A 12,065-nucleotide genomic window follows, 5' to 3' on the forward strand; every position below is an offset into this window, starting at 1 on the left:
AAAACACCGTGTGTGTGTGTGTGTGTGTGTGTGTGTATTGTGAACATTTAAAGGAAAGTTCCACGCCAAACATTTAAAGGAAAGTTGCACACCCTCAAAACACATAGGTACTTTTCATGTCACTAGGTGGAAAATTCGGCGAATGTCTTAACATTTCACTCCTCGGCACTGCACAGTCAGGAGGATAGTATTCTCACAGTGAGAAGTGTTGACCAGCTTTACTCGACAGCGCCATCGTGTGGAAAAATAGGGTTTTTTCATATTGCAAGGGCACGGTGGCTTAGTGGTTAGCACGCTTGTCTCGCACCTTGGGATTCGGTTGGTGGTTCGAATCTCACCTCCACCCTGTGTGCACAGAGCATGACTCAGGGGCTTCCTCTGGGAACTCTGGTTTCCTCCCCCAGTCCAAAGAGTTGTAGGCTGATTTGCATATCCAAATTGTCCGTAGTGTGGGAATGTGCGTGCAATTGTGCACTGCAATGGGATTTAACCCCATCTAGGGTGTCTCCTGCCTTGTACCCCGAGTTCTCTGGGATAGGTTCCAGGCTCTCTCGTGACCTTGTATAGGATAAGCGGCACGGAAAATGGATAGATGGATTTTCATATTGAAATATTTGTGGTGTGCTTAGTGACTCATGTGCTAATTTGTTGGTTGGTGCTGGATTTTTGTTATTCCTGTGAGAAGTTAGCAGTTGTGCATGTGCTGCTCTGACGTCACACAGGGACATTGCGAGTACAATTAGTGGTGTTTAATAGGAGGATTAGCGGCTCCTTAAAACCTAACACTAAGAGCTCCTTTTGTCAATCACCATTTTTCTGTTCTGTAGAGTTCATACTAATGAGAAAGCCATTGTAGAAGTACACTGTGGAGACTCAAAGTTCCACAATGCAAAGTAGCTATGTATACAACACTGAGCTGAGATATAGCATGATAACATTGATGGTGGCATTAATAAGAAAGTTGAAGCTTTGGATCTGATCTGAAGAGATGAGGAGATGAGCGAGCTGAAGAAGACTAAAGGACTAAAAACGTTGCTGCATCAGTTGCTTTAAGCAGAGATGAAGCATAGACTAAAGCCAACACAGAAGTAGTGGAGACACAAAATATTGTTCTCAGAGTTTCAGAGTGAAATGTAGCTATATGGTGCAGTTGCTATTCACAATAATATTTAGATGACTAAATCCCATTAGTGCTTTAAAACAAAAACGTCAACTTAGAATGTAATCATAAAATACATAATATATTTTTTCATTAGTCAGGACATGTGACTAGGCCAACATATCAGCCTGGCATGCCAAGCCTTTATATTAGATTCTACTGGCATATATAAACGTGTGCGGAGGGTTTCCCTGTTCTGCCTGTGCTTCGGGGGTTTCCTCCGGTCCAAAGACATGTGTTGTAGGCTGCTTGGCATTTCTAAATCATCTGTAGTATGTGAATGGGTGTGTGAGTGTGTGTGTGTGTGATTGTGCCCTGCAATGGGTTGGCACCCCATCCAGGGTGTCCCCCACCTTGTGCCACGAGTTCCCTGGGATAGGCTCCAGGCTCCCCGTGACCCTGTGTAGGATAAGCGGTACAGAGGGTACCGTGGATGGATGGATGGATGGCCTAAAATCCTCTCTCTCTCCCGCTCCCTCTCTCTCTCTCTTTTGGTCTCTAAAGAGGAGGCAATCACTAAGAGGATTCAAAATACATTACATAATAAAGTAACATTGACAGAGTCAATTAGTGCAAAACAAACTGAACATTTACCTAATTTACCCAACATTTATATCCAAAGCAACTTTCTACTGTTGGGTCCTTGCTGAAGAAGCCAGCAGTGGCAGCTTGATGCGGCTGGGATTTTAACTCATGGCCATTTGATCAGTAACCCAATGCCTCCACCTCTGAGCTACCACTGCTACCTACCACTGAACCAGAAGAATGTCAACCATGTCAAAACCTTCTGAGGAGGAATCATTGTTGTGAGCATTTATAACTAGTAGCATATTCAAATTTCATTCTGTTTCATATACTGAAAAAAACAACAACCAAATAGTAGCACAAAGCAGATACAAACTCATATATTTATTTGTCTCATGCATCTTTTGCATTTGCTCTATACTGATAACTTTACAGCCATGCATAAAGCAGAAACAATGGTCTACAAACAGCATGCAATGTAGTTTCCTTTAAGTTCCACAGTTATGTGAATTTTTACAGTAATTGTAAAATTAGAAGGAGATCAGAAGAATATTGTCAGGGTTTAAAGTTGCTAATGGTCTAAATTGATCATATAATTTCAACACTGTAATGGTAAATGGATGATAAAGATATAGTGTAGGAGAAGGTTTTGTTTAGGTTTTTATCCTTCTCTGGATTATGTATTAATATCTAAGAGAAGTCATAAATTCTTTCCATTGATTAATCCACAGGTCACTTCATTTAGCTGGAGGCCGTGTCTGCTTTCTCTGCTGATGCTGCTGCCTCTAGATCGGCTGCTGGAGGAGCAGCCTCCACCTGAGCCTGCTGAAACAACTTCATCACCTTATTTTTCAACTCTTTGGCTGTCTCCTTTACACCTTTCTCCAGGATGTAACCTTCCGTCTCGATCTCCATATTCTCCTGGCCTTCTACGGCTTCCATGGAGGTCTTCAGGTAGCGCAGGCCAATTAACACAGTCATCTAGAGGGGACAGGCACAAAGTGCAACTCACTGAGTATATGTACTTTTTGAAAAGACTTGTAATGTGATTTTTTAAATGATACATTTACATTGTTTTACTAGAACTATCATTACAGAACCAATGCAACAGTTTGCATCCCCTTGGTTTCAAGATGAAAAAAAGAAATTTATATAGTGCCCTCCACTAATATTGGCACCCTTGGTAAATATGAGCAAAGAAAGCTGTGAAAAATTGTCTTTATTGTTTAATCTTTTGATGTTCGTTACAAATATTCACAAAAAATACTCTGCTCTCATGAATATCAAACAATTGCAAACAAAACACAGGTTTATATAAAAAATAATTTGTTACATAACTCTAACTGTAGCTCGAGAACAGAACATCAACATGGAAGTGCCTCAGTTGTGAACTGATTATGTATGGATGCCATGCATGTATTTGAGGTGACAACTGCCCTTAGATCTCTATTATAAGTAAGTTTAAAATAAACAGATTTTCCTTTCTTGGCTCATTACAGAGAAGTGGTGAAATTCTTATCCATGATAGACACATATCTGCGACAGTTGTGGTGAATAGTAAGTAGGTTTATAAAAATAATAGTGTATTCCTATAAACAAAATCTTTATCCACTGTACCTGAACTAGAAATACAGAAAGTACTCCAGGCCCAATCGTGTTCATCAGACCCATGTAGTAGTTAACCAGAGCCTGACGGCAGCCACGGTTATACAGATTCAGCTCCTCACTCTGGTACTCGTAGTTGTGATGGGCTGTGTTGTCTAAAAGGTGGTACTGGATGCAGGGTCTGGGGGAAGCTGGGTTACAGCAGCTGAAAGGGACTCCGTCCACTAGGTAACGGCCATCCACATTACTCTTTACGCGGCTAGACAAGGGACAAAGCACCACAGGAAACAAAATAAGGAGTTTGCTCATATATGAGCATAATCTTTTCCTTTTTTTCAGTTTTCTACTATATGTTGATTAATTTGAATTGAAAGTGTGGAAATTTAAAACAACTCATTTGTATTACTACAAAAATAAGCAGATTGTTTTTGGGTCACTGGGTGTTCAAGGTCATTTGCCTGGATCACTCATAAGGTTCTGTATACACATATGATTGATTTGTAATGATCAATGCAAATCAACCGTGTTAAGACATGTGATCTGCAGTTTCCAACCATTCATTAATTTAAAAGTAATAGTCTAGGACTTGTAATAAACACAGAAAGCAAATTCACACCACATGGTGCTAATTTCATTTTCACACCTCAACTCATCTTCCTTAAAAATGTCCTAAGAGGAAGGATGAAGAATGTATTTTCTCTGCGTTTTACTCACTCTTTCACTTCCTTAGAGGTGAAGTCCAGATAGCGGTTGTTGACCCACTGCACTTCAAACCAGTCCCTGTAGTTGGTGTTCCCACAGCACTGGAACTCTATCTGCAGTTGGTCAATGGTCTCCTTCTGGAAGCACCGGCCTGGTGTGTCTGTGTCCTGTGTGATGGATTACAACTGCACACTTACAGCTTGTGCACAATGAACATGAAACATAGCCTAGTCTTGAACTAAAAAAATACAGTTAATGGAGATTGTTCGTCTAGAATTTAATCAGTACATGAAACTAATATGTAGATCATCGAATCCTTTGATTGCTATTGAGTGCTTAATATAAGTTCCTTTATGATGTTTATTTGTAATTTTTTTTAATGGTTGAGCTTACTCTCTTTGGCTCACTGTTCGAGTGCATCCTCGTTATTAGCTGTCATCTTACATCACACCACAGTGAAATGGCCATTACCCCTTAAACTTGTTTTTTAATCAGAATAACATGGTTTTTAGTCAGAATACATGCACACTTGGACAATAACCTGGACACATTCTTGGCATTAGTCTGGGGAGTAGCATTTAAGACCTATCCTATGTCAACATAGTATGATACAATGATGATTACTACCATTTAACCAATACCATGACAGAGTGATGGTTTACGTAAGTACTCACTATGAGTAAAAAAAAAAGTGCAAGTGCATTGTATCCATGTGCAAGTGCATTCTTTCACCTTATAGAAACGAATGCCGTTCTTTAAGCCCACTTTGAGAGATTCCTCCAGGCTGTGCTGCAGGGCGTAGCTCAATATCATACCAACCAGCAACAGAGATGTAAAGAAGAGAGAGATGCTGAAGAAGGGAGTGAGGATGTTTTTCCAGCGTGGAAACCGTGAAGCATCCAACGAGTCCTGACACACTTTACCAGCGCAGATGTTGATGCCCACAGATGTCAGCCCTACCACTATGAGCAGATTGGGCACGATATGGATGTCACTGTTATACATCACCTAGGATGTTAGGTGAGAACAAAAGGTGCAATAAATAATGTAGATTTAGCAGATCTTTAAACCTACCAATAATACGGTGGATTTGACACCTAAAAATCATAAGCACAGTGTGAAATAAAATTATTACAATTAATTAATCAGACATTAATCACTGTCTCTCTCAAGATGCATTTTTAAGCTAAATATTAGAAGATATCACAATTTTGGACTACAAGATAAAGTTTTATACAGAAAGTTTACAGCGCTACTATGAACACTCTGGAATACATTAATTCTATTCAAGAAATATTGGTAATATTAGGTTTTACTAAGAAAGGTCAAATCAAAGAAAAAAGGAACAGGGCTAGGTCAGTATCATGGCCGCCAATGCATTGGTGTATTTTACATTGGTGAGGTTGACAGAGGTTTTGATTTCTTGTTCCATGCTATTATAAGCAAGATCCTGCTAGGGATCCTTATAATAAATATGAGGAATTATGAGTATGCAATTTGTCCAATCCCCAAGTTCATCCTGCCAACATAATCAAACCCTTCCCCAACAAACCTGGTTGCTATGCTATGTAAGGAACAAACATGAGGTGACATGCTGTTATAAAATAATCAACGATGCAAAGCAGAGTTACTGTTACCATGCTGAAATTGATTATTCTTTAATCATTATTCTTCAATGATTTTATTCCTCTCATCCCACAGTAATTTGCCAGCAATTACAATTTATCCACCCAACCATCCATTTTCCATACCGCTTATCCTACACAGGGTTGTGGGGAGCCTGTAGCCTATCCCAGTAGACATGGGGCACAAGGCGGGGGACACCCAGGATGCACACCCATTCATACACTACAGACAATTTGGAAATGCCAGTCAGCCTATAACACATGTCTTTGGACTGGGAGGAAACCAGAGTACCAAGAGGAAACCCCCGAAGCACAGGGAGAACATGCAAACTCCGTGCACACAGGGCAGAGGTGGAATTCGAACCCCCAACCCCGGCAGTGTTGGACAACTCATCATTCTTTTTTAACAGTTTATAGCTACACTTAATATTGCACAACAACGTGTGAGACAAGCTAGTTCCTGTTATTCTCTTGGCAGCCTTTTTTCTCTCTCTCGACATTAATAAGACAAAAAATAAATAAAACTTGTCATGTTACCAAGAAAATAGAAAGTCCTGAAGACTTTCTCATGGGGGAAACTTACTGACTATTACAAAACAGACACCTGAAAGTCCTTCCATAAATGACTGTCAAATATCTGTTTCACTACAGAAAATCTCACCATATCCATGACTATACATTTTCTTTGTTAAACGATAACACATTTTTTACAATCTGTTTATTATTATGCTTAGATTATGTGGTGCATCCGCTGTACATGTCGTACTCTATTAGATTGAGTGCATTAATACAAAACTTTCTTTTAAGTTAAAGCTAGAACTACTGCAGGAGCTGCTTTTATATAAAATTAATGTACATCTTCTGACCAATCAGATCAGCCAACAGCATTTGAATTAAGCCCTGATATAATTGGTTGTATTGAACTACTCTATTGCCTGAAATGGCACCACATCTCTATCAATTCTCACTTCAAGTATGTTGTACTGAGTTTGGTTGGAAATTTATTGCCCAACCTGTTGTAATGTACTACACAAAAACAAGAACAACCTGCCTCTGGTTTAATAAAAATGCTGACTAAAAGATGGGGATGATTGTTGTTTAACCTCAGTAATTTATGCACAACAAGTCAAAATTGCAATAAGTAAGCAATAAGTGGATGATCTAAACTTGCCATGTATCCTTGAACAGTCTTAGCTATGAGCCCTGTGACTCAAGAATTTTATCCTATACTGCTGCAAAGAGCTTACGAAGCTACATTAGAGAATCTAAACACTATTTCCAGGAAACGTGATGTCTTTTTTAATTCTAAAAGTCAGTTATTTTTATATTGCTAGAACATGAAAGACTCATTTAAAATGTAAAACATACACCTTCAGAAAACAATAAATTATAAACCTTTTAAAACATTAAGTCATTTTACATATCTTGCCCTAGGATGCATTTGACCAGTGAGAAAAAATATTCTATAACAGAAATCTTGAAATAAATCTCAACTACATTAATAAAACACAGCTAACATGGACATATTAATATTCTGCACATTTTAATAAAAGCTTAGTACCTCAGCCCTGCGGAAAAGCTCAGTCTTGAGGAAGACTCCCAAGGCAAAGGTGGTGGCTCCAGAGACCATGGCGACCCATGACAGTAGCCACACACCCTGGGCCAAACGTACCCTCTTCTGGAAGGGAAACTTGATCTTGAGAAGTGCCATGCTAGAAAGAAGAAGGAGTGGAGGGAAATAGGGATGAGTTGGAGGAAGTGAGACAAATAAATGCAAACTCTTAGTTAAAATTGTCCTCTGAATTTATTGTAATTAAATTACAAATATCGAGGCTACTCCAGGGAAGATGGGAGAGAAGCCAAGATAGACAATTTAGAGCTTTGAAGAATAAATATCTGCCCCAGTGGCTGATTCAAGGGTAATCCTTAAATCTACTGTAAGTAAAAAAAAGTTATGTATAACAGGTAATTCAAAGCAATTATTCCTTTTTTTGCTAATTGTTTTTGTAAACGTTATTAATCCATTAATCCAAGCTTTGTTGTAAAAATAAATAAATTAATAAATCAGAAGCTTCACTCAGCTATTTAATTTCTTTTAGAAGATGCAGAAGATTTATGATTACCTTCAAAGATTGTTTTGCGTCCTTCACTTGGGACTGAAAACAGCACACTTTCTATAGTTCTGCAGCCATTTTGACAAGGACTCTGGAATATAATATAAAGTATTATGCCTTGGGTGTCATAATCTCATCTGTTCAGAGCTGATCCTATTAAACTAACCAATAAGAATAGCCAATAGCAATTCAGACACTTGTCCTCTGAACAAACCTGCCCTTGACCTGCAAAGACAAAGAGAAGGAGGGAGAGATAAACAAGGTACATTTTGGATAGGAGGTATTCTTGTGCGAGGTAATAAAGGAAGAGAAGTAGAATTGATGAAGGGGGAGATTGGAACAATGAGGGAGAAAGTAGGAAGAAAGTTGTCTGTGTGTAAGAGAGACAGATTACAAGAGAAGCTGAATTCTATAACACGAATAACCACAGCTATGCGTGCTAAAATCTCAGCCACGCAATAAGAATTTAGAATTTTATATGTATATATATATATATATATATATATATATATATATATATATATATATATATATATATATATATATATATATATATATGTGTGTGTGTGTGTGTGTGTGTGTGTGTGTGTGTGTGTGTGTGTAGTGGTGCTTGAAAGTTTGTGAACCCTTTAGAATTTTCTATATTTCTGATATTTCTGCATAAATATGACCTAAAACATCGTCAGATTTTCACACAAGTCCTAAATGTAGATAAAGAGAATCCAATTAAACAAATGACACAAAACCATTATATTTTGTTATTTATTTATTGAGGAAAATGATCCAATATGACATATCTGTGAGTGGCAAAAGTACCCTACACTTTAAATAAAAAGGGCTCCCCAGGGATTCCTCCAATAATTAAGAATTATTAGCCTCCTAAAGAGTTTCTGCTAGGAACCATACCTAAAAAGGAAAGCAGGGAAAAAAATTAAGAGTAATGTATTGCCATAGTATTGACAAGTATTGGCAAAGTGTTTTACTATTTAATACTAATTATAATTATACTAATTATAATAATATAAATATATAACATAAATATACATAATAATAAATATAATAAAATGTATACTATTATACTATTATCCTTTTCTTTTAGATCCTTTTACACAGCTTTATATGTAAGTAAATAAGTAATAAGTAAGTATACAATTTCTCTTTTTAGTTGAAAAGAGGGAAAGCGACTGGACATGCAATAAACAATGAAAGGAGAAAAATAAAATATTTTCACAGAACACAGAACAAGGAGAGCATGACACCATCAGGTTTACCATCAACTCTAGTAAAACATATACTTTAACAACCCCAAATTCTTTTTGTACATTTTAATTTTTGTTTTCTTCAATTGAATTGAAAATCATTTTCAGTCCTGATTTGTAAAGTAAATCAGTTTCCAGAAAACTGATACAAAATTTGTACTATGAAGAAATAATTAATGTATCAGTAGTTGAAGGTCCTGTCTGAAGAAGAACATTGTCTTTAATGAGATGGAAAAACAAGCACACAAAATCCCTGTCTGCATTTCTCCAATTATATTCCTAACCCAAACCAGTCTCAATAATTTGGCCAACATGAATCAATCATATAAACCAGCCTAAAGCCCCTCTGTAGGCCCTCTGGTCCAGTCCCCGACCTCACGATCTCTCTGTGACTGCCTCTCCTTTGACTGGGAAGGAATTTGGCTTATAAAATTATCCAGCATCTTCTGCGCTGTAAGATAGGTAATGTCATAAGGCTCCTTCTGTGCAATTCCTGCACACCCCTCTGTTCTCTGTTCTCCTGATCCTTTTATCTCCTCTAGGCTGTATTGATTAGATAGAACTTCGCCAGGCCTACGGGCCAGCATGCTGATGGAGTGTATTTCTGTCTCTAAACCTAAATGCTGCATTGTGACCCTGGGGACATGCTCTTTGGCCTTTGCATCTGGTATCTTCCTGTACATGGTAGAGTTTATATCTACAGCAGTAGAGTGAAGGTTGGAATCTCCTGGAATTTCCAGGAGGGCACTTGCATCTGTCTTCTCTAATCCAACCCAGGGGTCTTGACTTTCTGTCCAAGGCAAAAATGCTGCCACATGCTCCTGCCTGTCAGCTGAATCTCCTTGCCCAGGGAATAACCAATCAGAAACCCCATCTTCCCTTTTCCGCACAGATGATTGGTTATCCCTGAGTCCTAAGGTTCTATCTGATTTGTCTGTGTCCAATTGACCACGTGATGAGGAGGAGAATAAGATGTTCTTCACAGCATCTTCAGAGTCAAAATGCTTGTCCAAAAGCTCTTTAATCAAGAAGGGAATCTGAAAGTGAATGAGAAGGGCATGTTTAAATCAACAGTGACCAATAATGAAGAACAATAATGATATTACTCGGGTTTTATCATAATCTGTATATTGACCAACACACTAGCTAAACAAATCCATTCTCTTGTCCTATGTTTGTGCTCACATTAATGTTTTCCAATGAGATGATTGTACTTTTTGCTGTATCCAGTTGTTTGGTCAGCTCTGATATCCTGTGTAAGTGATCCTTCTGCTTCATGCTTTCCTCCTAGAACAACAAAAGAAGTGTTATTCAGTCTGCAAATAAGCATGAGTATGCATTACATCCATGAATATTCCTTGCATGCATGGCCCGATGCAAAGTGAAGGAGCGTTACCAACTCGAGGTTGATTATTTTCATCCCATCGCAAAGTTCTTCACATACAACAGCAATTTGCCAACACGAAACATTTTTTATTTATAAAGAACCAACAAATTAGATGAGTTATCCATTTATAATTGCATATATGTTAAAAGTTGTGTTATTGTTATAATTAGTAGTAGCAATAGTAGTAGTTGTAGTAGTAGTAATAGTATAATTGTGGCACTGGCTACATTACAGAATGCGTTTCTATTTTCTGTAGACAATTGTGTGTTTGTGTCTCACCATTGACAGGAGTTTTTCTTCCAGGACACTGTTTGCCTGCTGACAGCTTGTGTAGCTCTCCTGAAGCCTGTGAGGGAACAAGAGTTTACCAAATTAAATCAGGGTTAAACCAGACGTGTACTTTACTGTACATTGCAAAACTGATATTAGCAAAGAAGCTAAATGATCTGCCAAGAGAATAAGAACAGCTTGAAATATGTAAAAGCAGGCATAAAACATAATATTTGATTTATAACAATACAGTAAGAAGAAATATAAGATGCATTTTCCCATATTCAAGATATTTTCACTGCGATATAATTTTTGCAGTTTAGCGTACTGCATTATACAATGTTATTTTTAAGTTCAAATGATATTTAATCCAATTTTCCACATTACATGGTAAAATTATGTTCATGATAAAACTTACAAAAACGAGCAAATTGTGTATTAAGAGATTAATCATGAAAAATTTTAAGTTAATAACAGAGTAAATGTTTGTGTCCCTTCCTGAATGTGATATAGATATTCAATAACAGTTTATATTTCCACACCTTGTAGTTATAATTGTTTATAAAGTAAGTATTTCCAACTTCTTTCACATCCTCTGAACAGGGTTTACATGATCTTATAATATTGAGCCCCTCCTTTGCCTGTGTTCTTCTTGATTTATTTCTTATAACCCTGATATTGTCATGTCAGGGTGGAGACAGAGATGTTCATAGCAAAACTTTGTCTTGCTTCTTTACTAATTAGTAATTCAAAACTATTTTTGTTGTTGTTGTTTTTTCTTTATGTTTTTGATTACTGTCTTGGTGTATGGTTTTCACTTATATATTAACTTTGTGGAATTCTATTTTTTTTGTAGCTATAATGTATTAGAGATAGAAATATAGTTACTTTTTCACAGCATGATATCATCAAGAAAGCAAACTTTTGCAGTAAATTTTGTTAATTGTCTGTAATGGCATAAATCTATTACAACAAATTCTATTTAAAATTTTTAGTTTTTATAGAAAATGTATATGCATTATTATACTATGATGATGATGATGATGATGATGATGATGATGATGATGATGATGATGATGATGATGATGATTATTGTTGTTGTTGTTGTTGTTGTTGTTATTGTTGCTATTATTATTTGAAAACCTGTTTTGAAAACCTTTTTCATCCTTAATATTTCTTCTTTGTGTATGTTTAATAGTGTTATCATCTTTAGGATTACTGGTGGAAAATATTAATAGAAAATTACAATGTTATCCACATCATAGAATCCAGCTGTTGTTAATGTATAGAAATCCTGTGACCCACAAAACTCACCTTTTGCATTTCTCTCTAACACTGCTTAATTCTGTCTTGGTACACTGAAGCTCTGCCTCCATACTTTCAATGCATGACACCATCTGCAACAAATTCTCATGCAGG

At 37.0% G+C, this 12,065-nt stretch overlaps 2 protein-coding genes across 5 annotated transcripts; both read right to left on the reverse strand.

Annotated features, from left to right (window-relative positions):
- Positions 1–1,220: 1,220 nt before the first annotated feature.
- Positions 1,221–8,164, reverse strand: rom1b (retinal outer segment membrane protein 1b). 4 transcript variants are annotated; one of them, XR_008386658.1, is made up of 8 exons: positions 7,740–8,163; positions 7,178–7,328; positions 4,724–4,999; positions 4,004–4,158; positions 3,302–3,548; positions 2,528–2,665; positions 1,754–1,911; positions 1,221–1,657 (listed from the first exon to the last, which is right to left on the reverse strand). XR_008386658.1 is itself a non-coding variant. In XM_053631902.1 (8 exons), the coding sequence occupies exons 4-8, from the start codon at positions 7,325–7,327 to the stop codon at positions 2,426–2,428; spliced, it is 1,068 nt and encodes a 355-aa protein (XP_053487877.1). In that variant the 5' UTR covers position 7,328; positions 7,740–7,821; positions 7,897–7,955; positions 8,125–8,160; the 3' UTR covers positions 2,045–2,425. The 4 variants fall into 4 exon arrangements, 2 of the variants coding, with proteins under 2 accessions (XP_053487878.1, XP_053487877.1); XR_008386657.1 differs by having other exon boundaries at positions 1,221–1,675; XM_053631902.1 differs by lacking the exons at positions 1,221–1,657; positions 1,754–1,911 and having other exon boundaries at positions 2,045–2,665; positions 7,740–7,821; positions 7,897–7,955; positions 8,125–8,160.
- A 966-nt stretch (positions 8,165–9,130) lies between these two features.
- Positions 9,131–12,065, reverse strand: si:ch211-276i12.4 (uncharacterized). The gene is made up of 4 exons (XM_053631785.1): positions 11,961–12,065; positions 10,656–10,722; positions 10,175–10,276; positions 9,131–10,026 (listed from the first exon to the last, which is right to left on the reverse strand). Exons 1-4 carry the CDS (start codon positions 12,041–12,043, stop codon positions 9,325–9,327), a joined length of 954 nt encoding a protein of 317 aa, XP_053487760.1. The 5' UTR covers positions 12,044–12,065; the 3' UTR covers positions 9,131–9,324.

This window comes from Ictalurus furcatus, chromosome 8 (genome assembly GCF_023375685.1).
Source record: "Ictalurus furcatus strain D&B chromosome 8, Billie_1.0, whole genome shotgun sequence".
Taxonomy (NCBI): domain Eukaryota; kingdom Metazoa; phylum Chordata; class Actinopteri; order Siluriformes; family Ictaluridae; genus Ictalurus; species Ictalurus furcatus.